The following is a 27,807-nucleotide window of genomic DNA, read 5'->3' on the forward strand; positions in this document are numbered from 1 at the left end:
AGTAAAAAGCATACATAGTATATAGTAGGAATTTAACAAACAAAATCTGGATTGATTTTTATTTGATTTAAATTGGTTTATGGAGTGCTTTGAAATTTTTAAAAATGTGCTTTTCTTCAAAAGTCTACGAAGCTTATTAATATAAAGCTTTTTTTTTCTTTTTCAGATGAGGAAACAGCCTTGTGAGCTAAGAAGTGTCAGAACCCTCCACACCCCACTCTAATCCCCCTGAGTCAAACTTAGGGCATCTTCCCCAAACTCCACTTTTCCCCTATGGCTCCTAGTTCTTCGCCTTAAGAGAGCAGATGATTGATGGAAGCCCCCACATAAATCTGGAGACATAAAAGTCATTTGCAATCGATAGAATTGTAGACTCAGAACAGGGAAGAACTGGAGTCAAAATCCATCCCTGAAACTTCTAGCTATGTGACACTGGGCAAGTCTTTTGCTTTTCCCTCTGTAAAATACAGAAAATAACATCTGCCTCACAAGGTTGTGTAAGGATGAGATTTTTAAAAGTATGTAGTGTTTTTGCAACCTTAAAAAGTTATATACTATTATTGTTCTATTAAAAGAACAATTTTTATTCCCTCTCCCCCTCCCCAACACACACACATACAAATTTCTATCAGAAAGTTTTTAGTAATTGGACCCATATGTCAATTCTTTGCAGAGAAAACTCCAATGATTCCCATTCTGCCAGACTCACTCTACGGCCAGAAACTAGTCCAAACTTCCTGGCTGACAATAAAGGCATTTTATGATCTCACTCCAAACTATTTTTTCAGTTTTTCTGCTTCCATGAATTTCTCTTCCCTCGGACAAATCTGTTTTCCAGAGCAGAGGTATATTCTCACCTCTACTTATCTACATTGCAGCCATTCTTCAAGGCCTGGCTCAAGTTCCTAAGATTTAGAAATAAAAGGCATCTTAGAGCTCTAATTCAACACTCTAGTTTTACACATGATGAAAGGGAGGGCCAGAGGAGTTCATTCATTTGCATTTATTTATTCAACAAGCATTTATTGGTGTTTATTTAATTCCAGGCACTGTGCTAAACTCTGAAGTTAAAAAATAATAATAATCTACCAGTACCTGCCTCGAAGAGTTTACAATCTTATGGAAGAAAAATATGGATAGATACATAAATACAAAAAAAAATACTAAGTAAATTTAAAAAATAATGATTGAGTTGGAAGAATTAAAGTAATTGTCAGGATGAGGGCAGGCCTCCCTTGTGAAGGAATCGGCCTTCTTGTGAGCTTTGAAGGGAGCCCGAGATCCTACAGGGTGGAGGAGGGTATTGATTCCAGCTGTGGAGAATCACCTTCACAAAGGCACAGAGATGGTAAATGTAACATCCTGGTTAAGGAAAAGCTAATAGGCCAGTTTTGACTGGAGTAGAATGTGTGACAGGTAGACTGTATTAAGCCTGGAAGCCCCGAGGGCTTAAAAGGACAGAAAAGTTTGTATTCTGGCTGAAAGAGAACTGGGGGTCATTGAGGGTTCTTGAGCAGAGGAATGATATAGTCACAATTACAAGTGCTTTAGGGATATCGCTTTGGCAGCTGAAAGGAAAATGTAAATGCTAGAAGTCAGAAAACCAACTGGGAAGATGGGGCAGTAACGCAGGGGAGAAGTGACAAGGGCTTGGACTGCGATCCTGATTCTGCGAGGGGACAACTGTGATGGAATCACTAAGAATTGGCAAATATTTCGGGGTAATAAGGGAGGGCAAAGATAAGGACAATTGGGACTGGGAGGATTCAGAAACTTGTACAAAGATGGGCGATTTGGACAAGGGCAGGATTTTAGGGGAAAGGGAATGAGTAATCTGGGATAAGTGTCCTGCGATGTCTGAAGGACCTCCGCTGAGAAATGTCAGAATGTCAGAAAGGCAGTGGGTGATGGTGGACTGGATCTTAGAAGGCAAGAGCTGGATATATAGACCTCGTCATTGAACTCGTGGATAAAATCACCGAGAAAGTAGAGAAAGAAGGGGACTGAATCCACTCCTGGGGGGAAGATTACTGATGATGATACGGCACAGAATACTGAGAGCACCAGCTAATTGGGTAGAGCTGATTTATAGGATCATAGCTTTTAGAGCCTAAATGGATCGATGAATGAATGAATGAATGAAAAAAATTAAATCGATCACAACTCTCCCGTCTCACAGGTAAGGAATCTCTAGTGTTGAAGGAACTCAGTGAGCACCAGGAGAAAGCAGGGTTCTGAAAACCCTGGCAAAAGAGGGGCCAACAGGGCCAAGCCGAGAGTCAATAAGTCCAAGGTCCAAAGAGAGACTCAGATATGATCTCACAGGAAGTAGAGGGCCGAGGCTCAAGCCTGTTTACAGAATCTAAACCACTGTGCTTGCTAACGTGTCTGCTCCCTCCATTCCCACCAGTCTCTTTCTCGGGACGTTCACAAGCTCAGCTCAGGAGGAGCTTCTCCTTCACCAGGATCTTTCTGATGCTTCCCGTCTCCCCAGTGGTCAGAACCCAACCTCAAATGAAATTACAACACATTTATTTTGTGTACACAGATTGTACTTCTTCCCTCCAGCAGAATGTAAGCTTCTTAACAGGTACTTAATAAAAGTTTAATTGGACACACAGAATACAGTAAGCTTTGACTATAAAATATTTAGGGGCGATTTCGGACACCATTTTGGCCTAAGGGAGGTGCCTTTAGTCATCATGTTAAGAATTACTTCTCTCTATATATAATTCCTGTTTATACAGAACTTTAGTTTACAGAGGACCGTCATATACATTATACCAGACTTGAGGATCACAACAGTTCTGTGAAATATCTCAGGGCAGCTGGGTGACACAGTGGACAGAGCACCAGCCCTGACATCAGGAGGACCCGGGTTCAAGTCTCAGACACTTAACACTTCCTAGCTGTGTGACCCTGGGCAAGTCACTTAACCCCAACTGCCTCAACAAAAAAATAGATGTATACATCTATTCATTTAATGTTAGTAGTGTCCCCATTTTATAGGGGAATGAACTGAGGCCCAGGGAGAAGTGACTTACCCAGGGTCACATGGCAAGTCAGTACCTTTTTTTAAGGCCATTGTAACAATGGAATTGGACAGAGCTAATTATTAAATTTCTGGACACATCTCTCCTTGGGCCAGAAGAGTAGGTGCTGGCTGGTCCATCTTACTAAAGAAAAAACTGAGGAACCAAGTGGAGGTGACTCACTAGCAGGGTTAGCAGGGAAGCCAAGAATTCTCCTGCGAGTTGTTTTAAACATTTCCCCATCGCCCCCAGGGCTTCCTATAGGCGGGTATTCCTTTCTCCATCTTCCTAGTAGCACTTGCCGCTACATCGGGGGCTGTTTTCTCATTGTCTCTCCTGTAGCAGGAGGAGAGTCTCTAACCCAGGGATGGGAACCAGGAGCTAGGGTTGGTTGGATCCCTCCGCTGCCCACCCTGATAGCCCTAGAAAGACGAGCAGAGAAGTTCGGGGGCAGTGCCCCTTTCCGAGACTAGCCCCCTGAGGTCGGGCAGGCTGCCTGGCTGCCAAAGCTGGTGGGGAAGGACTGGTCCGGCCCGGGAATCTGTGAGGGTCGGGGGATCCTCAGCTCAGCTGCAGCTCAGGAAGCTGAGGGCTTCTGTCTTCCCTTTACCGGGGAAAAGAGTCTTTAGGACTGTAAGTAGGACAGTTCCAGAACCGAGGCCTTAGGCCGGCAGAGAGCTGAGGAGCCAGCGAGACACGGCCCACTGGGCCTAAAAGGCACAAGCCCAAGAGTCCAAGAAAATGGGCAGAGGCAGGCAGCTCAGTAAGGCAAACCCACTGGATGTTTATTATGGAGTTTTTAAATATTAAAAAGTGGAAGAGTTTCTAAAAGACATGGAGCCCAGGAATGGAGGGGAAGGGGGGAAGGTGGGATGGAGAACAAACTCACCCCAACCTGGGGGACCTTTCCTCCCAGCCCAGTGGCCTCCCTGCTGGCCAGGGGGCTGAGAGGAAGACTCGAGCTTTCCTGTCCTGCCCATTCTGAGGGAGGAGAGCTGAAAGTTATGTAAAAAGGCATGGGGGGAGGGAGGGGTGGTTGGGGCGGGGGAGAAGGGGAGAGCAGGACAGGAGGAGAGCGGGTGCCCCCATAACCCTCACCTGGCCCTTCCAGGTCCCATCCAAGCCCCCCAAGGCACCAAGAAGAAAGAAGCCGAGTTCCAACTCAGCCACAACCAGGGGTGTTCACAGGCTCACTCACAGAAGGTTTCGGTTGAAAGGGTTCCTAGAAGCCATCTTGTCCAATGGCCCCAAGGTTCGGGACGCTTTCCCCACCTCCCTCCTTCCACGCTGGATGTAGGGAAGAGGGGAGAGAAAGGGAGGATGGGTACTTTCTACGGCAGAAGGTCGGAGAAGGGGAGACGAGGGGGGATGGTGGGAGCCAGACTAGAAAAGGGACCGAGGTCATCTGACCCTTGGCGACAAGGCATCTTTGGTCGGGCAAGAATGGCACTGGGGACTGGACCAGTCTCAGCTGAAGTCTCGGTTGGGCAGAAGGAGTGGGGCAACCAGGGTCCAGAGGTAGAGGAACAGCCCGGCCCAGCTGGCACAGATCTTCACCCAGACTGCAGTCCAGGTGCTGACCATCTTCCTGGTGACATCGTCCGGCCTGGAAAAAAGGCAAAAATCTGAACTCCCTACCCCTCGTACCCCATCCCTCACCCCCCAAAGGTCCCGAACACGTGTCCAGGCTAGGATGCCCCCGAGCCGGACAAGGGCCCGAACTTCTCCCTGCTCTACAAGCCGAGCCAGGATGGCCTTCCAGGGAGCACTCACCTGTACCAGTTGGTGAGTGTCATCATGATGTACAGGGAGGCAAGGCAGAGGCAGAAGTGGAAGAAGGAGTAGCTGTAGGAGACCGTATCCTGTTCGTTGTCATAGGCCCGGCCCTCCACCACCTGCTGCTGGTCCTCCATCATGGGGGGGGTCTCCTCCGTCTGCATCAGGCTGTTCACCTGCTTGTTGTCAGAAGAGCGGATGCTGCAGAGGAGGCAGAGGGGAATGGGCTGAGACATGGGACCCTGAATTGGGCAGGTAATCAGGAGGCTGAGAAATCTAGGCTAAGCCCTAATTTCCAGTTCCTCTTGAGGGTCTTCCCATCTTGGGAGCACTTCTGAGCAGGGAGGAAGACAAGAACAAAGGTAACCAAGGACCGTAATGCACTTATTATAGTAACGATGGGGGGTCAGAAGCAAAGGTGCAAGATGTAAATATATGTTTTTAAAAAAACAATTACACTAATATCAAACAAATGTAAATTTAAAACCACTTGAGGTATCATGCTTTGCATCCATCAAGGTGGTCTCAAAAAATAGTGACAAAATTTGAGGGAAAAGATTACACTTATACATTATTGGTAGTACTGAAAAGTGGAATCACTTCTCTACAAATTGAATTCCATTTAACAAATAATTCCATTTAACAAATATTTGTTAAGTAAATGGCTACCATTTGCAAGCACGTTCTGTCTCAGAAGCAAACGGTCAGAGTTTCATAAAGTCAATCACACCCTTGGGGTTCTAATACATTCTTAGAAATGACTTCTCAGAATATAACTGAAAAGGGGGGAGCTCGTTGTGTTCCCTTGGAATAGAGCAGCTATTGCAAATTACAAAGGGAACAGCTAAAAAGACAAGTGAAATGTCCCTCAGTTGTAAAGTGTCAGGGATGTTTTGGAAGCCGCTAGAGCCGGCTCACAAGAGATAATTGTTAAAAGTTCAGCGTGAGCCTCTCTGCTCGTACAGCATTCCCACAGCTCTGAAGAGCTGGACCACCTGGCTTCGAGCTCTGTCCTGGCTGGTGACCCGGGACACGCAACCTCAGTGCCCCGAAAGGTGCGGAGAAGGTGTCTCTTCCCCGAGAGCTCCTCGGGCCAATAAAATCACAGGGGCAGTTTCTACTGTTGTACTTCTCTACTTGGTTTCCCATGGGATGAATACATAATATAATAAGAAAAGAATCTTGGGCTCACATTCCCAAGTTCAAGTCTCACTTTGAACAATTACTAGCTGTGTGACCCTGAGCAACTCATTTAATCCTGTCTGCCTCAGTTTCCTCATCTGTAAAATGGGCTGGAAAGAAAAAAAAAAAAGCCAGTTTGGTATCTTGGTCAAGAAAACCCCAAATGGAGTCAAGAAGTCGAACAGGGCTGAAACTACTCTACAACAACAGGAACATTATGATGATCTCATCTCAAAAGTCTTAGTGTGGGCTAAGCTTATTATTACAATTTAAATAAATTAATGGTTTAATTAATCATACTTATTAACAAGCTTAATAAAGCTTAGGCTGCATTAAAAGGTTCATAGAAAAAGCCACGTGGATAAAGAATTTCCACTGCCCAAACGATAAATCTCAATCTATTCTCTATTCAGCCACTAAAGTGATTTTTGTCTTTCTTCATTCCTTTCCTTCCTCCCTTCCTTCCCATCTTTCTTCCCTTCCTTCCTTTGTAAGGCAATTGGGATTAAGTGCCTTGCCTTAGGATCACACAGCTGAGTGACTGTTAAGTGTCTAAGACTGAATTTGAACGTTACAATCTTTTTCCACTGTACTCCCCACCATACACACGCAGTGCCTCTGGCCTCCAGCCATTTACTTAATTTGTGTTCCACAAACAAGCCCCTCAATCTCTCAGCTCAGGAGCTTCCCCTGCCGTTTCCCATGCCTCCAAAGTCCCGACAATGACCTCCCTGGTTTCCTTTAAGTCCCAGCTAAAATCCCACCTAAAATCCCACCTTCTACAGAAAGCCTTCCCTAATTTCTCTTAACTTCAACGCTTTCCCTATTTTCATTATTTTCTAATTATCCTGAATCTAGCTTCCTCTAACTCTAGATCAACATAGAAATTATTTGTTAAAATGTAATATTAAATAGAGAACTATGGAGACTGAGGGTGGGTCCAAGCACAGTGTTCTTACTCTTTTGTTTGTTTTTTACTTTCTTGTGTTCTTTTTTGGTCTAACTTTTCTTTTTTAGTCTAATTTTTCTTTTATAACATGATAAGTATTGAAATAGGTTAAAAGGATTGTATATATTTGACCCACATCAAACTGCCTACTCTCTTGGGGAAGTGTAAAGATAAGGGAAGGAAGGAAAAAAAATTCAGTAAACAAAGTCTTACAGATATGAATGTTGAAAATTAATTTTACATGAATTTGGAAAAAATTAAATATTATTAAGAATAAATTTAATTTATACTTTAACATATTTAATATGTATTGGTCAACCTGCCATCTGGGGGAGGGAGTGGGGGGAAGGAGGGGAAAAACTGGAACAAAATATTTGGCAATTATCAATGCCGTAAAATTATGCATGCATATATCTTGTAAATAAAAAACTATTAAAAAGTAAAAAAAAAAAAAATTAAAAAATAATAAATTTTTAAAATATTAAATGTTTAAAAAGAAGCAGGGATTTGATCCATAGGAAATGGAATGCTTGTCACTGACGTCCGAATGAGGGAGTGAGCTGCAAAAACAGCTAGAAGAATCTGGATTAGAAAAGGAAAAAGAAGCGCCCCAGAAAGGGGCTGACAGCAAAGCTCAGTGCTCAGGGGAGCCAGCGCTGTGCCTGAGAGCTCCGAGGGGCAGGAGCCCGTCAGTGCAGACCCGCCGTGTGGGGGGGGCAGTGACCCGAGCCCTACCTGATGAAGATGGTGCAGAGGATGAAGACGATCAAGCCCACGATGCTGGGTGCGTCCCACCACTGCGTAGTGTAGCCCTTGGAAGGATCCGCGCTGGTCGTGTTGGCCGTCGTTGGGAGGTTTGGGTTGCATTTCTGGTCTGAGGACAGAAGGGCCGGTCACTGGAGGCAGCAGCGGAGGGGGAGCCGAGGTGGGCGGCAACAAAGTGGGCTTTCGCCCAGTGGGTCCCACCTCGCCGTGGCTGAATGGGAGAGAGGGGAAGGAAGGAGGGGAGCAGCAGGGGAAGCTCTTTACTCACCAGGGATGTTGGTCAGAGCTAACCAGGTGATAAACATGGTGTAGACAGTGATGACAGAGGCTTGTAGCAGGCCCGAGTTTGGCTGGGCTTCCTGTTAATCAACAACCACGCTGGTAACGCTCCGCTCAGTCATCATGAAGACTTTTCCCAAATCCCAACACCCAGATGACCTTGACTGTGCCCCGTACCTAGCTTTCCTGGTGCGTGTCCTAAGGGCCCTCCCAGTTCTGACTTCCCAGGTTCTAAGGGCCCTCCCAGTTCTGACATCCCGGGTTCTAAGGGCCCTCCTAGTTCTGACATCCCGGGTTCTAAGGGCCCTCCCAGCTCTGACCTCCTGGGTTCTAAGGCCCTCCTAGCTCTGACCTCCTGGGTTCTAAGGGCCCTCCCAGCTCTGACATCCTGTGTTCTAAGGCCTCTCCCAGCTCTGACATACTATGTTCTAAGGGCCCTCCCAGCTCTGACCTCCTGGGTTCTAAGGGCCCTCCCAGTTCTGACTTCCTGGGTTCTAAGGGCCCTCCCGGCTCTGACATTCTGTGTTCTAAGGGCCCTCCCAGCTCTGACATTCTGTGTTCTAAGGGCCCTCCCGGCTCTAACATTCTGTGTTCTAAGGGCCCTCCCAGTTCTGACATTCTGTGTTCTAAGGGCCCTCCCGGCTCTGACATTCTGTGTTCTAAGGGCCCTCCCAGCTCTGACCTCCCGGGTTCTAAGGGCCCTCCCAGCTCTGACATCCTGGGTTCTAAGGGCCCTCCCAGGTTTGTTCTAAGGCCCACAGGAGGGGTAGAGCAGGCTCACCTGGACCTTGGGTAGAACAGCCACAATGGAGACACAAATGCAAAAGACCAGGTTGAGGCTGATGAAGACCTTGCCTTCATAACAGGCCCCCGAATGGGTATAGTAGATGTACATGAGTGCTATGGCAGTGAGGGCGACTCCATAGAAGAGGAAGGTAAAGAAGAAGAGGCCTGGAGAGGGAGAAAGGAAAAGGGAGTTTGGGCTGGGAGTCGAGGGCCCAAGGCCCAGCTCTGTCCCTGTCTCATCAAAGCCCTTCCCCTTTCTGGGTCTCAGTCTCCTCATGTGTAGCAGGGTGTGGAAGCCACTGAACCCTTCCTAAGCACAGCTTTGCAAAATGCCATAGGAGTTTCCTCTGTGGGAGGATTTCAATATTTGTGACATTTTCTACTCTAAAATATCAGATGCAGAATTAGAAATGCATGGAAAATGCTTCTAGCTCTTGGCATGAAAACAGACTTAATTTCCTCTCTTCTATTTTAAAATTTCCTAGTTCTAGTTCATTTGAGGGAGAGAGATAATGCCCAAACCCGCATCTCACTTTCCTGTCCTAGAACTGTTTCTCTAATTCATTGTTTTGCCTTGTAATAATAATAGCTAACATTTTTAAGTTTCAAAGCACTTTGCGAACCCCATTTCATTTGATCCTCCCAACAATCCTGTGAGGTAGACACTATTGCTATCTCCATTTTACAGGTGGAGGTGGTGAGAGGTTAAGGGGTGGCAGCTAGTTGGGGCAAACTCTGAACTGATCAGTTTAAATGAAAAAGGATGGAGCTGGGTAGGCAGTGGACAGAGGAGTAGCTCTGGAGTTAGGAGGACCTGAGTGCAAATTTGACCCCAGACACTTACTGTGTTAACACTGGTTCTCTCCCTCTTCCCCTACCTTTTAACTGGGTAATAGTTAATAAAATAAAAATATAATAAAACATAGATGTTTATAATTTTGATTGAGGCAGCATGGGACATAATTGACTGAAAGAAGAGAAGAGATGAATTCAAATTGTATCTCTGATCTGTGACCACTGTGAACCATATGTGACCATTCTGGAGAGCAATTTGCAACTATGCCCAAAGGGTTATCAAACCATCCATGCCCTTAGATCTAGCAGTGTCTCTACTGGGCCTATATCCCAAGGAGATCTTAAAGGAGGGAAAGAGACCCACATGTGCAAAAACGTTTGTGGCAGCCCTTTTTAGTGGCAAGAAACTAGAAACTGAGTGGATGTCCATCAACTGGAGAATGGCTGAATAATTTAAGGTATTTGAAAGCAATGGAATACTATTGTACTATAACAAATGAAATGAATTTCAGGAAAACCTGGGAGACTTACATGATGCTGAATGAACAGAACCAGGATAACAATGTATACAGTATGAAAACTTTGTATGATGATAAACTATGAGAGACTTAGCTTTCTCAACGATCGCTCTCAATTCCAAAAGATTCATGGGAGAAAATGCTATCCACACCCAGAGAAAGAACTAAAAGTCTGAAAGTAGATCAAAGCAAACTATTTCCATTTTCTCCTAACTTTTTCCTTTTGTTCTGTTTCTTTTTACAATATGACTAATGTGGAAGGAAATATGTTTAACATGATTTCACACGTATAATCTATATAAGATTGCTTGCTGTCTTGGGGAGAGCAAAATTTGGAACTCAACAATCGGATAAAAATAAATGTTGAAATCTATCTTCACATGTAATTGGGAAAAATACAATTTACTTTAAAGAAATGCTATGTGAGTCATTTAACTCTGATTTGCCTCTCCCTTCAATCCCCCAACACTGATTCCTAGGGTTTCTTCCTTCTCATTCTTTGGAGAGGAGAAGAATTAGGAAAGAGACACAAAAAACTATTCCTATTCCTCTGAAAATCCCTTAATGGACTTGAAATTAAGAGATATGGAATCAAGTTCTATCAGCACTGTCTACATAAGGGACAATTGTGTGTATGTGTGTACTGCACATGTAGACTCTCATGTACGGAGCATCCTTTGCATCTGTGTCTCAATGGAAATGGAGCGAGGGGGAGGGAGGACCACCGACCTGCATACCAACACCGGGAGTCACGCTCTTCAGCCTTCCACAGCCAGCTCTGGTTCCAAGAATGTGCAAAGTCGATCAGCAGGATGAGCTGGATTAGGATGAAGAGAAAGGAGCCAACCACACCGAAGTAGAACCAGACTAGAAGTCGGGGAAGGGAGAAGGAAGAGTGAGGGTCCTTGTTCCTGGCTCAAACTCTCCCCCAACCCTGTGCCAGAAACCCTGACCCAGCCCCACCCCCAGGAGACAATGAGTTCTCATTAGTGCCTCTAGAAAGTTGGAGAGCCTTAGCTCAAGGGAGGCCGACCTTCCTTTACACATTCATCTCTCTCTCCTTTCTCTCTCTTTTTCCCCTCCTTCCCTCTTCTCTACTTCCTTCCCTTTCTCTTCCTTCTCTCCCTCCCCCTCCCTCCTCTAATTTCCCTCTTTCTTATGCTCTCCTCCCTTCCCTCCCCTCTCTCCCTCCCTCCTTCTTTTCACCTTCCTTTCTCTTTCCTCTCTCCTTCCCTCTTTCTCTCTCCTCCCCCCCCCTTTCTTTCTCTCCCTCCTTTCCCTCCCTCTTTCTCTCTCTCACACACACACACATACACACGTCTCAGACAGTCCCAGCATGCTATGTGTCAGTATGAATGCGTCTCCACCCCAACCGAGTTGGCTGATTCACTATTTCAGGGTTAGTGTCACAATCAGGACACCCTTGAGCCTCGAGTATCACCATTAGTCCAGAGAGCAGCAGCTGAGAGGGCCATAGATATGGGTATTCAAGGATCAGTGCCCTGGGTCAGAAGCGCTGCCCCCACACTGGCATTCAGGGTGCCCCCTCTTTGGCACTCACCATCAGTGAAGTGGGGAGATAAATAAACATGGCCTGAAGGTGACCACAAGTAGCGGAACTAGACTTGCCACCTACCATTGGTGAAGGAGCCATCTGGGATATAGAAGGCACCCACAATGATTCCTAGAAGAACCAGGAACTTAAAAAACCAAAACCTGGGGAAGAGAAAGAAGATGTCATCTTAATGGGTCTCCTCCCTGGTTAGAAACCCAGCATCCAGCCTCCCGTGAAAACCTTGTGCATAAACAGAAAGACAGGAGTTGAATGATCCTATTAAGTGGATTCAGAATTGCTTGAATGTCTAGATCAAAGGGATGATAATTCATGGACAAAAGTCAGTTCTGGGAGGGTCTCTAGTGTAGAATCCAAAGGATCTGTCCTTGGCTCTTTGATGTTTTTAGAAATCACTTGAAGGCAAAAATGGCATAATTATCAAAAACAAAATTAAGAGGATTGAGGGGCACCTGGGTGGCACAGTGGATAGAGCACCAGCCCAGAAGTCAGGAGGACTCAAATTCAAATCTGATCTCAGACACTTAACACTTCCTGGCTGTGTGACCCTGGGCAAGTCACTTAATCCCAACTGTCTCAGTAAAATAAAACAAACAACAAAAAACAAAAAAAAAAAAAAAAAATGGGGGAGGAATCAAGATCCCAAACTATCAACAGGCTAAAGCAATGAGCTGAATGTACCAAGATGAAACTGAGTAAGAATAAAAGCAAATCTCCTAATCAGCTTGGATTTTTTTTTTTAAGTAGCTGTGGGAATACAGGATGGGGTGATAGGCATGGTAGCAGGATAAATGGAAAAGGCCTGGAGGAGGCTGATCATGAGGCTCATTGGTGTCTCAGCCACCTTCTCTGAAAAGCTGATCTCACTCAGCTGCAGGAAAAAGTTTAATGTAGTTTTACCTCTTCCCTGTAGTCTTCCTTTTGAATGAGATTTCATTGATTGAACAAGATCTTTGTAAAGAACTCAGTATAATGCCTGGCTTAGGAGAGTACAGTAAGTGCTTAATAAATTCTTCTGTCCTTCCCAACACCTCCTTTCTCTTCCTCTACCAGCTTCCTAGACAAGCCCACTGCCGATCATCACCCTGAGTTTGAGAATCACTCCATCATGTGCTGCTTTTTTCACAGCACAGAATTCTGGGCTTGGAAGTAGAGGGAGGAACCTATTTTTATATCAATTTGAATCAATTTTTATTCCAAAACTTAAAATATTCAATACTATAGAGTAAGGGGGTGAGGAAAGAAGGAAGAGAGGAAGGAATGGAAGGAGGGAAGAAATAAGGGAGCAAAAAAAGAAAGAAGAAAGGAATAGAGTAGAGGAAGGAATGAAAGGAGGAAAGAAGGAAGAAAGAAATGGAAGGAGAGTAAGGAATAAACAGAGCAAGAAGAAGGGAGAATGAGAAAAAGACCTAGAGGTTTTAGTGGATGTGGCTGGAGAAGTCAGTGTCAACATGGTAATGTGCTCACCAAAAAAAGTGAGTGCAATCTTAGGCTCCAATTCTGCGAGGTAAAGTGTCCGTAACATGGGAAGTCACAGTATTGGTGTCTGCTACCTGAGGGTTATATTCACTTCTAGGTGCCATATTTTAGGGAGGACACTGACAATCTAAAGTATATCCAGAAGAGAGCAGCTAGCACGGGGAAATGAAACAGAAGCCAAGCCACATGAAGATTGATTGATGGAACTGGGGATGTTTAACTTCAAGCTGAGATAATGGTGGGAGGACATTGTGGCTAAAAGGCTTCCAAAAGGGATGAGACTGACTCAGTTTGCTTTTGGAAGATGGTAGAAATCAAATTTTGGCTCCATGAAGAAAAACTTCCTAATAATGAGAATTTTCTGCCTCAGGATGTGGTAATAAGTTCCCCATCACATGATACTTGCCATTTATCTTTGTTGCAATTATGTGCCTCTTCTCTTTTCTTCTATAGTTTAAACCGGGAGCTCCAAGTGGGTAAACTGCCTCCCCACCACATAACCTTGTACACAGTGAGCCACAGATAATATTTTTTCATCTTACTACATTATTTTTTTTAAGTTCTCTTGAACTTTGAGTTCCGAATTTTCTCCCTCCCTCCCTAAGATGGTAAGCAGTTTGATACAGTTATATATGTGCAATCAGATAATGTTTGCCAACTAAACTAATGACCAGAATGGAGAGGGGAAATGGTGAGGTAGTTGATGGCCATGGACATCTTGTCCCTACGATCACTCCCAAGCTCAGGATTTGAAAGAAGAACTCCCCTCCACTCCCACAGTGACCGCCTTAGCTCAGGGCCTCAGCATGGGATCATAAATCTTGAACCATAAAAGGGACCTTCCACCCCGTAACTGCACAGGTAAAGAAACGGAGGCCCAAGTGCCCTCGCAGAGGTGGGATTGGAACCCTGGTTCTTTCTTCTATATACACCCCCAATTGTACCACACTGCCATGGGATCTTTGATTTCCTCTCCCTGCTCCAGCCTCTCATCACCAATCCTTCCACAATTGGCAAAGCGATTTTCCTAAAATGCAGGTTTACTCAAACTTCAGTGGCTCTCCCACCTTCCTTTCTGGCTTTATTATATCTATTACTCCCCTTCACACACTCTGCAGCCTAATAACACTGCCCTTCCAGTTCTTTTTTCTCTTTTTGGAGGAAATTGGAGTTAAGTGACTTGCCTAAAGTCACACAGCTAGTTATTGAGAGGGATTTGAACTCGGGTTCTCCTGAGTCCACCGAGCCTCCCCCTTCTAGTTATTTTTGCACAGGACATCCCATCTTTTGGGTTGACTCTCCGTCCTCCTTAGACTCTTAAAAGTTCCAGCTTCCTCTGAAGCTTAGCTCGAGGGCCACCTTCCCATTCAGGCTTTTCCAAATGCCCTCCCCCTACAGCTACTATGTCTCCCACGAAACAACCCCGGGTTAATGTTATCTCTGTTTAGGTAATTCTGTCTCTCTTTAGTTACGTCCATGATAGAAGCTCCTTTCCTTATCTGCCTCTGCATTTTCTGTGCTTAGCACAATGGCCAGCACAGGGCAGATATCTACTGGTTATTTATTATTGACTGGGGTGAGCAAAGGGGGGGGCTGCTCTCTCACCCATTCTGGATGGCAGCTCGAGGGTCCTTGCTGTTCTTCACGCAGATCATCAACAGGGTGAAGAGGAAGAAGAAAGCAGCCAGGGCAAAGCACACATGGTAGACAGCTCGATGGCCCAGCAGGGATCCACAGTCCACATGGCCTTCGATACCCAAGGTAGAGGGGGTCCCCTCACACACCCAAGGCAGCTGTGGGGACAAGGAAATGATGACTCCCCTCTCACCCAACTCAGCCCCATTTCCTCGACTTGGTGGGGGGAGGAGTGAGGGTGGGGGTTGGTTACCACTTGCTTCCCATCTTCATTACCTCCAAACAGGTAAAACAGGTAAAAAAAAGGAATCCTTAATTTTGCTCTAACAAAGGGAGGCTTCCCAGCTCCCTGACTGACCTACTCAGGATCCCTCCAACTCAATCCTCCTTCTCCCAGCTGGCCTCCTTCCATCCATAAATCCTTGGGAGAGGTCTGACCCTTCTGTACCCACCGAAGCCCCTTATGGCCCCAGAACAGCTGTGGTTCCCCACGTTCACTAAGCAGATTACCGCATGATCAGGGCTCACAGCTGCACCCTTCCTGACACATTCCTTCAAACCCCCCTCCTCCCCTTCTCCCTCTCTCAAGCTTCAGCTCAGTCCCATGCTATTTCAGCAGAACTCAGCACTCTCAGATTTCACTTTCTCTTGATCCTCTCCTCCCTCCCCATCCTCCTTTAGTGAGGGACCACAAAAAGGGAAGAAAGAACCTTTATTTTTGCTCCAAAAGGGGGACTGCAAAGGGAAGCTTCCCAGTTCCCTGGCTGACCTGCCCAAGATCCCTCCAGCTCTACCATCCTCCTCCCAACTGGCCCATTCCATCCACTGCCCCACTGACCTTATATAGGTGGCTCTCCACTCCAGGACTGAGCATAATGACAGCCACCAGGACCCCAAGAAACAATAAGAAGGTGAAGGCAAGGCGGCTGATGGTGGAATTGCGGCTGGAGGGGCAGCAGCCACACAAGATGCAGGGGGCTGAGCCACAGAGACAGGATGCCTGCAAGGAGAAGGACACCCCAGTTACTCATTATTTATTTTAACTTTGCTCATAGCTTTTGCTTTTCTACTACAGCTATTTCCCCATATATCACTTCCCAACTGAATCCTCCTTGGGAACAAGGAGAAACAAGAGCAACACACCAATATTCTAACTTTACTAGCTGCAAATATCCATTGTACTCCCTCCCCATCTTCCTACTGAGAAGAGGGACAGGTGTTTTATCTGTCGTTCTATGGCACATACTCATTGTTGACCAGCTCGTGCAAGCCTCCCCCCAAAGTACAAGTGATTGTTGGAAATCTTCTCAAGGAAGACTGGAATTCTCCATTCCCCCCTCCACTTTTATGGAAAAAAAATGAATGGGGCAGGGCTTTCCTTAGCAGAGAAAGCAGAGGCAAAATAAAGTTGTGCATTTCTGCTTTCTGTCATCCATTATATTCATCCAATGATCCAAACAGTGTTTTGGGTCCTTATCCTGAACACAGCCAAGTCTCTTTCACTGTGAGCTCCTGGCAAGACAGGGTTGGGTTGGGTTGAGTTTGTTTAATTTTGTTTGCCTTTCTTTGTATCCTGCGCTGAGCACAGTGCCTGGCACATAGTAGATAATCAATAAATGCTTGTTTACTGACTGATGCATTGTCCTTAGCCTTCCTTGGCAACCTTAGTGCTTTCTGGACTTTAGATCCTCTGGCCATCCTAATGGGACCTTTACAATCTTGTACATTCATCCATAATTGTTCTTATTTCCATCTTATACACGTGCCTTTTTCACACCAGAAAGACTGAAATTTAAAGAATACTTCAAATGATCAAGCTTTGACAACTGACACAGTGTATTTTTTAATCCACAAAACAAAGAGATAGTAAGATGAAAGTTTTTATTTCAAAGTAAAAGTATAATCTTTGTGTTAACTGACATGCCCAGTTCTTCTACTGTTAACATCTGAATTGGTCCATGAGATTCCTGTACCTCCACATGAGACTCTATAAAGCTTTTCATTTTCTTCTTCATTTGTCTTTGGGACAATAACACTATTCCTGAAACTCGCTCTCCCTTGAGCTGACTTTCCTTGTAGAATTTGTGACCACTGAAAAGCACTGGATGCGGAATCAAGAACACTTAGATTCTAATTTCACCTCAGATGCTTACAATCTGTGTGAATTGGTCAAGCTGCTTAGCTCCTTTGAACCTCAATTTTTCTTCTCTATAAAGTGGGAAAAATAACAGGTTCATGCCCAGTCCTATAACCACTGGGTGATCAGCTGTCTCTGGAGAGAAAAGAAAAGCAGGACCAAGGACAGAGTGTGAGAAGGAGCTACTCTGTTCCAGGGGAACAGGAGGGAAAAGAGTCAGTAGGAGCCGAGGGGCAGCAGGAAGATGGGCTGGAAAATCAGTAGAAAGTAACATACTGGGAGCCAAGGAAAGAGAAATATTTAAGGAAGAGTTGTAAGAAATGACTGATGTAGATGTAGAAAATGACTGGTACAGAATAGTGTAAGCAGATACAAGGACTATAATACCATAAATGGAAAGTTTGAGAAAATGAAGCAAAACTCCTAGCAGCTGAAAAAACAAGGGTGATCCCAGAGAACAGAGAATAAAATATCTTTCTTGTCTTGGCAAAGAGGGGGACTAATGAAGCAGGACAATGCATACATTGTCAGAGGTAGTCAAATATTAGGTGTTTTTCTTGATTAAAAAGAAGCGGGGGAAGGGAGAACAGCTAGGTGGTGCAATGGAAAGAGCATCAGCCCTGAAGTCAGGAGGACCCGAGTTCAAATCTGGCCTCAGACACATAACGCTTCCTGGCTGTGTGACTCTGGGCAAATCATTTAACCCCAATTGCCTCAGCAAAAAAAAAAAGAATGGAAGGATTATCATCATTGATAATAGTGATAATATCGAGCACTTAAAGAGTACTTTAAGGTTGGCAAAGTACTTGAACTTCACAGCAGATGCTATGATTATACCTATTTTCCAGATTAGGAAACTGAGAGTGGGAAAAGTTTTAGTATCTGAATCTAGATTTAACTCAGTTCTTCTTGATTCTAAGTCTACCATTCTATGCCCTGTGCTACTTAGCTGCCTTTAGGATCAAAAAACTATTTCCAGAAATGACTATTAATCTAAAAATAGGAGGCTTCAATAAATCACGAAAAGGGTGGAACTCTGAGTTTCCTTCCAACTGAGATTCTATGACCAGTCACCTGGGAAGTTAAAGAGAGATCCAGTCTCCTGTCTCCTGAATCCAGTATTTCTTCCACCCCAAGATGTGGCCAGAGGCATTAAACCAGCTCCTCAGCACGCCAAGACAAGGCTTTCCAGAAAGGGAAGGGCCTGGCTTAGGCACCGAGTCTGGGAAGAAGCCCCAGCCAGTCCTAGTTAGCTTTGGCCCAGAAATGCCTTCTCACTGAGATTGGCAGGTCTGCTCCGACCAGACTCAAGTGGGACAAAGGCCAATGACTTTTTCTCCTCCTGAGAAGGATCCTCTTTCCTGTTCCCTTCTCTTCATGTGTCTACTTGTCAGGTTTTGGTTGAACTTTAATATGTTTATTTTTCAAACTAGACCTGTGATGTCATCAATATAGAGCAGAGGGAACAGCTGGCTCAGAGTGGCTCGTCTTTCAAATTACAACATAATCATAAAATATCTAGCAAAACAAATAAAAATACAATCGAACACAGACAATGTGAACTTGTAGTTTTCTAGGCCAACATGCAGCCAGCAGCTCTGATGGTTTAATGGCTTCCACTTCTACCTGAGCTCTGATGTCACGGTGTAGGAAAGTCCCCTTGAAGAAAATCCCTCCACCAAGGCAGACTGACAGACACTGGCAAACTGGCCTTAAGACAGTAAGACTGGGCAGAGAGTGATTTGCCCAGGATCACTCAGTGACTGAATCAGAGGCAAGATTTGATCCTAGATTTTCTCTGGCTCCAAGACTGGCTGTTCTTTACCCTCTCTCTCACAAGTTCTATTACAAATTTATTACTGAACCTATTCATCCTGAAGGAGTCACCTCCTAAAATGTCAGAGCTGGAAGAGACTTTGGAGATTACATCCTGTTTCTTTCATTTCCTAACTCATTTATTCCTTCCTTCTTGCCCTCATTCATTCACACCTATAGTTCTGTAGGACTCTGGAACCAATGGTGTGACATGGGAAACCCTGGTACAGGACCACCCATTGTGGAGTGCCCACAGCAAAGAAGGCTCTATGGGCAAAGCAGAATTGCACTAGCTTAAAAGAAACATGAGATGCACAAATCTAGAAAGATCTCCATCCCAGATGCTCATGTGGACTATTTGTGTCCAACCTGTGATAGAACATTCTGAGCTCATATCGGTCTGATCAGCCACAGTTGGACACATTATACCTTGACCTGAGGTCACAAGTGACACAGCATTGTCATTTTGGTAAAATAAAGGACAATAACCGATAGTGTGCAGAGACTATTTGATATTGAGAGAAAAAGATAACAGATTCCTGTTCTCTGGAAGCATTTTTATACTTATTTTACAAATCGGGAAACTGAGGCCCAGGGAATGGAAGGATCTAACCTATGATCACAAAGCAAATTAGGAGGCAAGCTGGGACTAGAACAAGCAAAAAGGGGCTCCCCCTTGCTTCTAAGATAAAATATAAGTTCCCTAGCCTGGCATTTAAGACCTTCTACAATTTAGATCCAATGTGCCTTTCTAGCCTTATCTCATGGTATTACTTTTTATTTTCTCTATATTCCATCCAAGGAAGATCACGAATTGTTGTTCCTACAAGCTGGCATTCTACATCCTACTTCCACATCCTCCATGCCTGAGATGAACTCCCTTCCGTCACCTCCTCGGGAAAGCCCTCCCTAATCTCTCCAACATCAGTGTTCTTCCCCTCCTCAGGCCTTCGGCTTACTTCTCTGACCAGGCAGACAGGAGTGAATGAGAGGCAGGGTTCAAGTAGCTCACCTGGCCTTGAAAAGGGGAAGGGTCAACTCTTCATCAGCCTGGAACCTAGGATACAGTGACTAGTCACATAGAAGGGTTTGAGTAGAAGAGTAAGAGAACAAGGGGGAACTGGTGATGGATAAACTCAATATTCCAAATAAAATGGGAGGTAAGATCCTCTGCCAAGAAAGAAAACAGAGAAGAAGATGTAGGGATAAACAAAGGGCAGATTATGTGTTCCACTGTTGTTGTTTAGTTGTGTTCACTTTTTCATGAGCCCATTTGGGCTTTTCTTAGCACAGATACTAGAGTTTTGTCACTTCCTGCTCCAGCTCATTTTACAGATGAAGAAACTGAGGCAAATGGTGGAATGACTTGCTCAGAGTCATGCAGCTAGTAAGTGTCTGAGGCTGGATTTGAACTTGGGAAGACGAGATCTGATTCCAGGCCCGGGCCTAGCTATTCAGCATCTGAGATTAGACAATAAATATGCAGTGGATCCAGCTGATGCATTAGGAGACTTCTTCCAATGCTATCCAACAGCTCAGGAGTAGGAGCAGAAAAGATAAGTGGGGGTAACCCAGGACAGGGACCTGGCAAGTCACGAATGTGAGTGAACAGTAGGGAACAGTATGCCGCTGAACTAGCTAATTTATAAAGTTAAAACTGGGGCGAAGGAAAGCCAGAAAGGGAGGAGGGACTAGAGACTGAGATTACAGTGAGACCAAAGAGCATTCCTGAAGGCAATTCGGCCAAATAGGCTGGGACTACTGCATATTTATATTATCTGATTTCAGCTACTCCTCAGCTACTGGACCTTTCAGATAGTGAGATTGAGTTCGAATAATGGAATATATTTAGCCTAGAGAGCAGAAGGGGGATCTAACACCTGTCTTTCCATTTATAGAAAAAGTGTTAGACATGTTCAGCTTGGCCCCAGAAGGCTAAATTAGAAGAGCGAAATTTAGCCTTGATGATGGGAAAAACTTCCCATTCCATCGGAGGCTGCCACAAGAAGCTGGACCTTAAGGAAGGACCTGAACAAGAGTTCCTCAAGAAAACTCTAGATGACCATTTGCATATATTGGGGAGAAGATGGGTTCTCTTTTAGGAAATTTTATTTTTTCAAATTTTCAGTTCTAAATTCTCTCCCTTTCTTCCACCCCACTCCCTCCCACTAGGAAAGCAAGAAATATTACACATTATACACATGAAGTCATGCGAGACATATTTCCACTGAGAAGAGGAAATCTCAGCAAAGTACAGGTTAGCATACCTGACCTCTTCAACTCTGAGGTTTTATAACACATCTTGTATCCCAAAGGAGAATGTAAGCTCCGGGAGGGCAGGGACTGCATTGTTTTGAACTTTGCATTCTCTGCTCCTAGGCTTATGTGTTAAATGTCCATTGAATAGAGTCCAACTGTTGTTTAAAATGTCAGACTCCAATTCAAGTCCGAGATGAGACCCAAATTTCAGCCCAAGTGGCCTTGGTCTCCTAGGTTTCAACAACTTTAGGTTATTAAAAGTCGTCTTCAAGTTCAATAAAATCACTAATGAGGCTCTCCTCATTATAGTAATTGGGCAACCTTGCTTAATCTCTCCAGGTCTCGATTTTCTCCTTTGTAGTGTTAGACTAACGGACCTTTATAGTTCCTCCCAGTTCTAAATATAGGATCTTATAGAGAGCCGTCAGTCAGCTGAAGCCCAGGCCTTGCAGTGGAAAGACCCTAGAATGAGATCTGGTTTGAAATCTCATCTCTAACACTGACTGCCTAGGTGACCACGGATAAGTCATTTAACTTCTTAGGCTTCAACTTGCTTCTCTATGACGGCTCTAAAGTCTAGTCCAGTTCTAATGTTATGATTCTATCATATTTTCAACACTTCAGTTTCCTCAATTTGTAAAATGAGAGCTGTGGAACAGAAGATCCTAAGGTTCCCTTTGTCAACCAGTTAACACCTTCTAGCCATCCAGGTTCTTCTAGCTATGATCCTACAATCTATCCTGTAAGAGCCAAAGTCCCATTAGCTCAGGGGCCTTTCCCTTGACTTGTACTGTCACTGTGGAATCATATTGAGCTTGTGTTCCACTAAAATCCCCAGGTCCTTTCCACAAAAGGTTTAGCCACATATTCCCCAATCTTGTATTTGTAAAGAAGTTTTTTAAAGCTAAACATAGGACTTTTTATTTGTCACTATTAAATTTTTTCTTATTAGAGTATTAGATACATCCTTTATTTTAGGTTTGTCATTTGGTCTTTCCTGAGTAATGTCCTATTTTTCTATGCTTGAAGTTATAGGAAGGCTATGTGTGTTCATCAGGCTGTATGACTTTCTCCCGTCTTTACCTTGGTAGGAGTATTTAGGAGTCTCCATAGGACTATGGAAAGAACACTTAAGGACAGTATTTAATCAGAAGCCTTTAGAAATATAAGAAAGCATCGGTTTCAAAACGCACGGACCCATGAGTCTGACTTATACTCTCAGCCTTCAAATTGGGGTAGGGGTATCCGGGGGTGTTTGAAGCAAGGCTGTGTTTGAGACCAACTCCAGCTGGTGAGCAAACTATTCAATGTTCACTGTGAACAATCATAGCTCAGAAATCAGCAAAGGCTACAAATCAGGGGTTGTTTTATTATTTGCCTAGATTTAAGAAAGTGAAGGAGAAAAGATAACAAGGAAGTTTAAACTTTCTCCCAGAACCACAGCCCTTTCAAAGTCACCATTGTCTCCAGAAATCCAGGAAGATCCTGTCCTACGGAGCCAGGAGGGCAGAACTCAGGCTATGACACAGTCCTGAAAGTTGAAGTTTGAAGATCTAGATGTCATCTATACTTTCCACAGGCCATCAGTTCTCCTGTCTCCAGCTTCCCCCCTCCGAACCCAATGCAATTCCCCCATCTCTTACAGGAAGGCTTTCCTGGTATCACATAGTACCAGTACCTAGGTACCATTAGTATCTAGTACCTGGAATATTTGTGTTCCATTAAGAAATTAGATGTAGATAGAATTCAGCAAAACAAAGAAAGATATTTTGAAATGACACAGACCCAGTGAACAGTATTTTATACACTACAATAATACAAACAACATAAAAAGACTGTCAAACTCAGATTACTGTTAATGTCGGAGAAAAAAGAAGAAACATAACTCCCTCTTCTACCTAGAGAGGTAGAGGACAGCAATCAAAGGTACCAGGAATTCAAATCTGGTCTTAGACACTTATTTGCTGTGTAACCCCAGGCAAATCACTTCACCCAGCCTGCCTCAGTTTCCTCATCTGTCAAATAAGAAGGAGGAAATGGAAAACCAGGATCATAAATCAAGAAAACCTCAAATGGAGTCAAGGAAAGTCAGAAAGGAAGGAATAACAAGTCTTCCAAAATTAGAATGTAAGCCCTGAGGGCAGAGGTTTTCACTTTTGTCTTTGTATTCCGAAGTATTTCAAAGCAATTCCAGGAAACAAGTAAACAACAGCAGCTGCAACATTACATAATGCTTAAAGGCTAAGAAATCACTTAGCAGATATTATCTAACTGATACAGGAACTATTGTTATTCCATTTTATAGATTAGGAAACTGAGGAAAACCGTAGTTAAATCAGTTGAGGTTCCAAAGCAAGCATCTGAGGATTTGAATTAAGGTCTTACTGACTCTAAATCCAGGCCTCAGTCTACAAAGCCATCTCGATGATTAAATATTTGTGATTGATTAGGTATTTTTCCTTCATTCACATATTACCTTTCCCTGGTGTATTCCTTTTAAATTTGTATATTATATAAACACTTGGAAATTCAACCTAGCAATCTGGAGGATGTGCCCGTGGGACAAAAAGGAAACATTCAAAAATAGGACATCCAGTTTATTTCTAAGTAGGTGGCAGAGAAATTAGAAAAAGGGCGTGGCAGATTTCCGAGCTTTGGGAACTAGGGAGGCTCCAAAGCTCTGGAAAAAGGTCAGAAGGGTAGAGATAGAATCAGTGAGCAGGAAAAGTTTGGAAACTGAAAGCCCCGAGTCCCAAGGCAAGGTCCCTAGTATGACTCCAGATTGGTGCTGGACTCCCAAAGAAACTTCAGATCAGCCAGGGTTGCCTCATGATGGATCTAAGAGTAGGATCTCGAAGAGTGCATTAGCTGAAGAAGAATGAACTTATAATTTCCAGCTTTTTGTCAGACATACGAACCACAATACATTTATTAAATACCTCACACATACTAAGTATTGTGCTAGTTCTGGGGGGATATAAATGCAAAAGTGTCAGTTCCTGTCCTCAAAGAGCTGACAATCTCTATAAATAAGAGTATATTTAGGGAAGAGAAAGAGAAGGAAGGGAGAGAGAAGGGTAAAAGAAAAGAGGAAAGGGAGGAGAAGAAAGGGAAAGAGAAGGGAAAAAGGGGAAGAAAGGAAGAGAGACAGAAAGAGGGAGGGAGAAAGGGGAAAATGGGGAAAGAAAAGAAGGGGGAAGGGGGAGAATGGGGAAAGAAAAGGGGAGAAGGAAGAGAAAGGGGAAAGGTAAGAAGGGGGAAGGGGGAGAATGGGGAAAGCAAAGAAGGGGGAAAGGGAGAGAAAGGGGAAAGGAAAGAAGGGGGAAGGGGGAGAATGGGGAAAGGTAAGAAGTGTTATGCCACAGTTTTCTTTAACTGTCCTGACTCAGTTTCCCTGTCTCAGTTACCTTAACTGTTCTGTCTCTGAGCCAGTAAAACTAAGGATTATTCGCTCTCGGATTGTAAATTAGCAAGATAAAAGAGTAGCTCTCCTGACTCTTTTATGGATTTACAATATTCCTTTAGAATATTCCAAGACCAACCCATGATATCTTTACTTCTTTGTCTCTGGAATTTTTAGGTTTTAGGGCTTCCCCTCCCTGATAAAAAAAAAAAAAAAACCTTCCCTCCCTTTCTCTTCTTTGTCTCCAAAAAGGTATTTAAGAAGTTGTTGTTCCTCCATTCATTGCTGGAGAATGGCATCTGGCAGCTGTATGCTGGACGCTGGATTCTTTGGGTCCTCCAGCCCTGGGACCAATGTGGATTCCTTGGTCCCAGTATACTTATCTCTGTCTGACTGGATAATCTGAGACGAGAGTCCTGTCCAGTCAATCTTACTCTCCCATTAATAAAATATTAAAAACTCTCTAATCTCTCTCCTGCCTCAGTTTCTCCGGCATTACAGAAGGGGGAAGGGAGAGAAAGGGGAAAGGAAAGAAAGGGGGAAGGGGGAGAATGGGGAAAGGAAAGGGGGGAAGGGAGAGAAAGGGGAAAGGAAAGAAGGGGGAAGGGGGAGAATGGGGAAAGCAAAGAAGGGGGAAGAGAGAAAGGGGGAAGGGAAAGGGGGGGGAAAGAGAGAAATGGGGAGGAAGGATCAGGAAGGTTTTTCACTTTAACAGAAGTGAGGAGGAAATGCATTCTAAGCTTGAGGGGCACCTGTATAAAGGTATCATGGGAGATGGGAGTTATGTGAGATTCCACCATCAGAGATTTGAATCTTCGGAATGAGGATGCTGGAGAGAGGAGAGGTGAAAAAGAGGATAAAATCCTGCCTCACAATTTTACAGGACTCATTTCTACAGCAAACATTTCCACTTTCCTGTGCAAACTGGCACTGGCCACCTTCTCTGGGCCAACCCTCCATGATTCACCAGATTTCTCCACAGACACACATACACGCACACAATCCCTTTCCCCCCCTAACTACCACCACCCTGAGTGTATTATTTCCCGGTAGTCTCTCCCACCCCTGGAAACAAAGGTCTCACACACCCTGGCCAGTCAGGGATCAGCCTATTCTCTGCTTCCCACAACCCCTAGAAAATAGCCAAGTAGCTGGGGAGCCTGACTCCTCCCCCCACAACTGTGGGACAGAGGGGATGAGGCAGAGCAGGGAAAGAAAGAGGGGAAAATCCCCCCCTCCATTTCCATTCAACAGGAAGAACACCCCGAGCCCTCTTCTTTGTGGAGAGGAAAGGGTGGGCTGGACTTGGAAAGAATAAACTCCAGAAAGACTTAATGAGACCCGGCTGGGAAGGGGAAGAAACTCAGGAACAGCTTTGCCCTCTGGGCCCGGGGCTAACAAGAGGGGGATTTATTTCACTCAACTAAAAGCCCGAAAGCAGGGGCCGGTTTTTTCCCAGACACATTTTCCAAGACGGTTGGCTGGGAGCCAAAGTCTACCCCGGCTAGATCTGAATGAATGGTCTCCTTGCCTTTCCACAAATGGAGACCCCCATTTCTAGGAATGAGGGACTTTCTTTAAAAAATAAATTGGGCCTCAAGATTGTTCTAGCATTCCCCTCCCCCCACCTACAGAAAGTTCTGACCCGAATACAATAGCCACATGTTCTTACAATCCCAACCCTGGTCTCAAGCACCTAGGCTCAATCCAAGTGGCCTCAAACCGTGTCACTAACCAGACTGATTGGCTCTTAGGCTCAACAGCTCAGGGGCCGGGTTCCCCTTAGCTCAGGGTCTCTAGAGTTTGAGAGGAAGGATCCAAGGGGGAAGAGCGGCCCACTGATGATAGGGAGTGGAACTTAATGAGATTTGGAGGCTTGTTTCTGGGGTAGCTCCAGTCTGCACTCCTTCCCACACCAAAGCCCACTCCCATAATTCCTCAATACGTCCAAGAGCCAGACTGGGAGGGACTCGGAAGAACGTACAATCCAACCTCGTCATCTGAAAGAGGTAAAAACTGAGGCGGGGAAGAAGTCAACATGCTTAACCAAAACAGTCTGAATTTGAACCCAGTTCCTGGGCCACGGAATAAAGTCCCTTTTTTCCTGCTTCTTGAGATCGTTAAAGTACTTCCAGCTCCGACATTCTATGGAGAACTTAAAAGTCTCGTTCTAGTCCCAACCCTCTTTTTCTAGGATAACCCCCAACACCAGGGGTCTCAGAAACCCCTCCCCCAGTAAAATAAGGGAGGGAGGCATGGCCTCAAGACTCAATATTCCCAGATTTTCTGAAAGCTCTGACTTTCTAAGAATAACAAATTAATCTCCCATCCCGCTCATGGACCCTCCTTCCAGACCACCGCCAATCTTACTCCTCGGACCCCCCCCCCCTCCTCCCAGACCACCCTGAGTCTCAGTCCCGGATCCCACCTTCCCCTCCTCCCAGACCACTCCAGGACTCTCCTCCTCCCGAACCACCACAACTCCACTACCAGAGCAGTCCCAACAGCCAAATCCCTCCACAGTGGTCGTCGCTCTCTCCTGTAACCCGAGAATCGGTTTCCCAACCACCCCTCCCCCAGTCCTGTCCGCCTCTCAGCCCCCAACCCAAACACCAGGATATGGGGGGGGGGGTCGGGCGCGGGAAAAACTCCCTCCCCCCAAGTCCTTCGGGCCTCTCCCCAGCTCAGGGCGGAGAGCGCACCGTCCTCCCCCTGTAACCCGAGAAGCCGCCGCCAGCTGCTCGGGGCATCGGCTCACTCGGGATAAACAAGGAGCCCAGCCCGAGCGAGGAAGCCGGACTCTGGCTAGCAGCTGTTGGGGGCTCTGGGAAGGGGCTGGGGACAAGGGAAGGAGTGTCGGGCAGGGACCAAAAGCCAGATGTTGGGCAGATTAAAAGCGCCGAGCAGAGAAGAAAGGCTTCCAGGACCGGGGATGACTCTGGGGAGGAAGAGAAGAAGGTCACTTACACAGCTGAGCAGGGAACAGACCCCCAGACAGGCGCCCATGGTGGCGGTTTCCAACTCAGCTTTCCGGCCGGACGCTGGGCGGTGCGCTCCCTCTGCGCCCGCCGGGCGCGCAACGCCGCTGTCCGCGGCTCCTCGGGCAGAACCCCGCCCTTCCCGGCCGCCCTACCTGCGGAGCCCTCGTCCTCCTCGGCTAGTTCCGAGACCCGCCCCCCGCTCCCTCCCTCGCTCGGTCCTTTCCGCCAAAGCCTCGGGGGCGCTCGAGAGCCGCGCGCTCCGGAGCTCACCTGGAGCTAGGTGGAGCCCGCCTTGGGAGGGACCGGGCGGAGGTGGGCAGAGCGAGCCGGGGCCGGGGAGGTTCTCCGTCCGAAGGGAGCCGGTCTCGCCGCCCGCCTAGTCCTCTCTCCTGATATTCCGGGGCACTTAGCCGGGCGCGCATCTCCCGCGAGCCCATCACTAC

At 45.5% G+C, this 27,807-nt stretch overlaps 1 protein-coding gene across 1 annotated transcript; it reads right to left on the reverse strand.

Moving 5' to 3' along the window:
• Positions 1-988: 988 nt before the first annotated feature.
• On the reverse strand, positions 989-27,519 carry SERINC2 (serine incorporator 2). Its single transcript, XM_051987974.1, has 10 exons — positions 27,351-27,519; positions 15,608-15,769; positions 14,740-14,927; positions 11,719-11,798; positions 10,812-10,949; positions 8,765-8,934; positions 7,973-8,063; positions 7,675-7,813; positions 4,806-5,009; positions 989-4,638 (listed from the first exon to the last, which is right to left on the reverse strand). The coding sequence occupies exons 1-10, from the start codon at positions 27,387-27,389 to the stop codon at positions 4,500-4,502; spliced, it is 1,350 nt and encodes a 449-aa protein (XP_051843934.1). The 5' UTR covers positions 27,390-27,519; the 3' UTR covers positions 989-4,499.
• Positions 27,520-27,807: the final 288 nt, after the last annotated feature.

Source organism: Antechinus flavipes, chromosome 3 (assembly GCF_016432865.1).
Source record: "Antechinus flavipes isolate AdamAnt ecotype Samford, QLD, Australia chromosome 3, AdamAnt_v2, whole genome shotgun sequence".
NCBI lineage: Eukaryota > Metazoa > Chordata > Mammalia > Dasyuromorphia > Dasyuridae > Antechinus > Antechinus flavipes.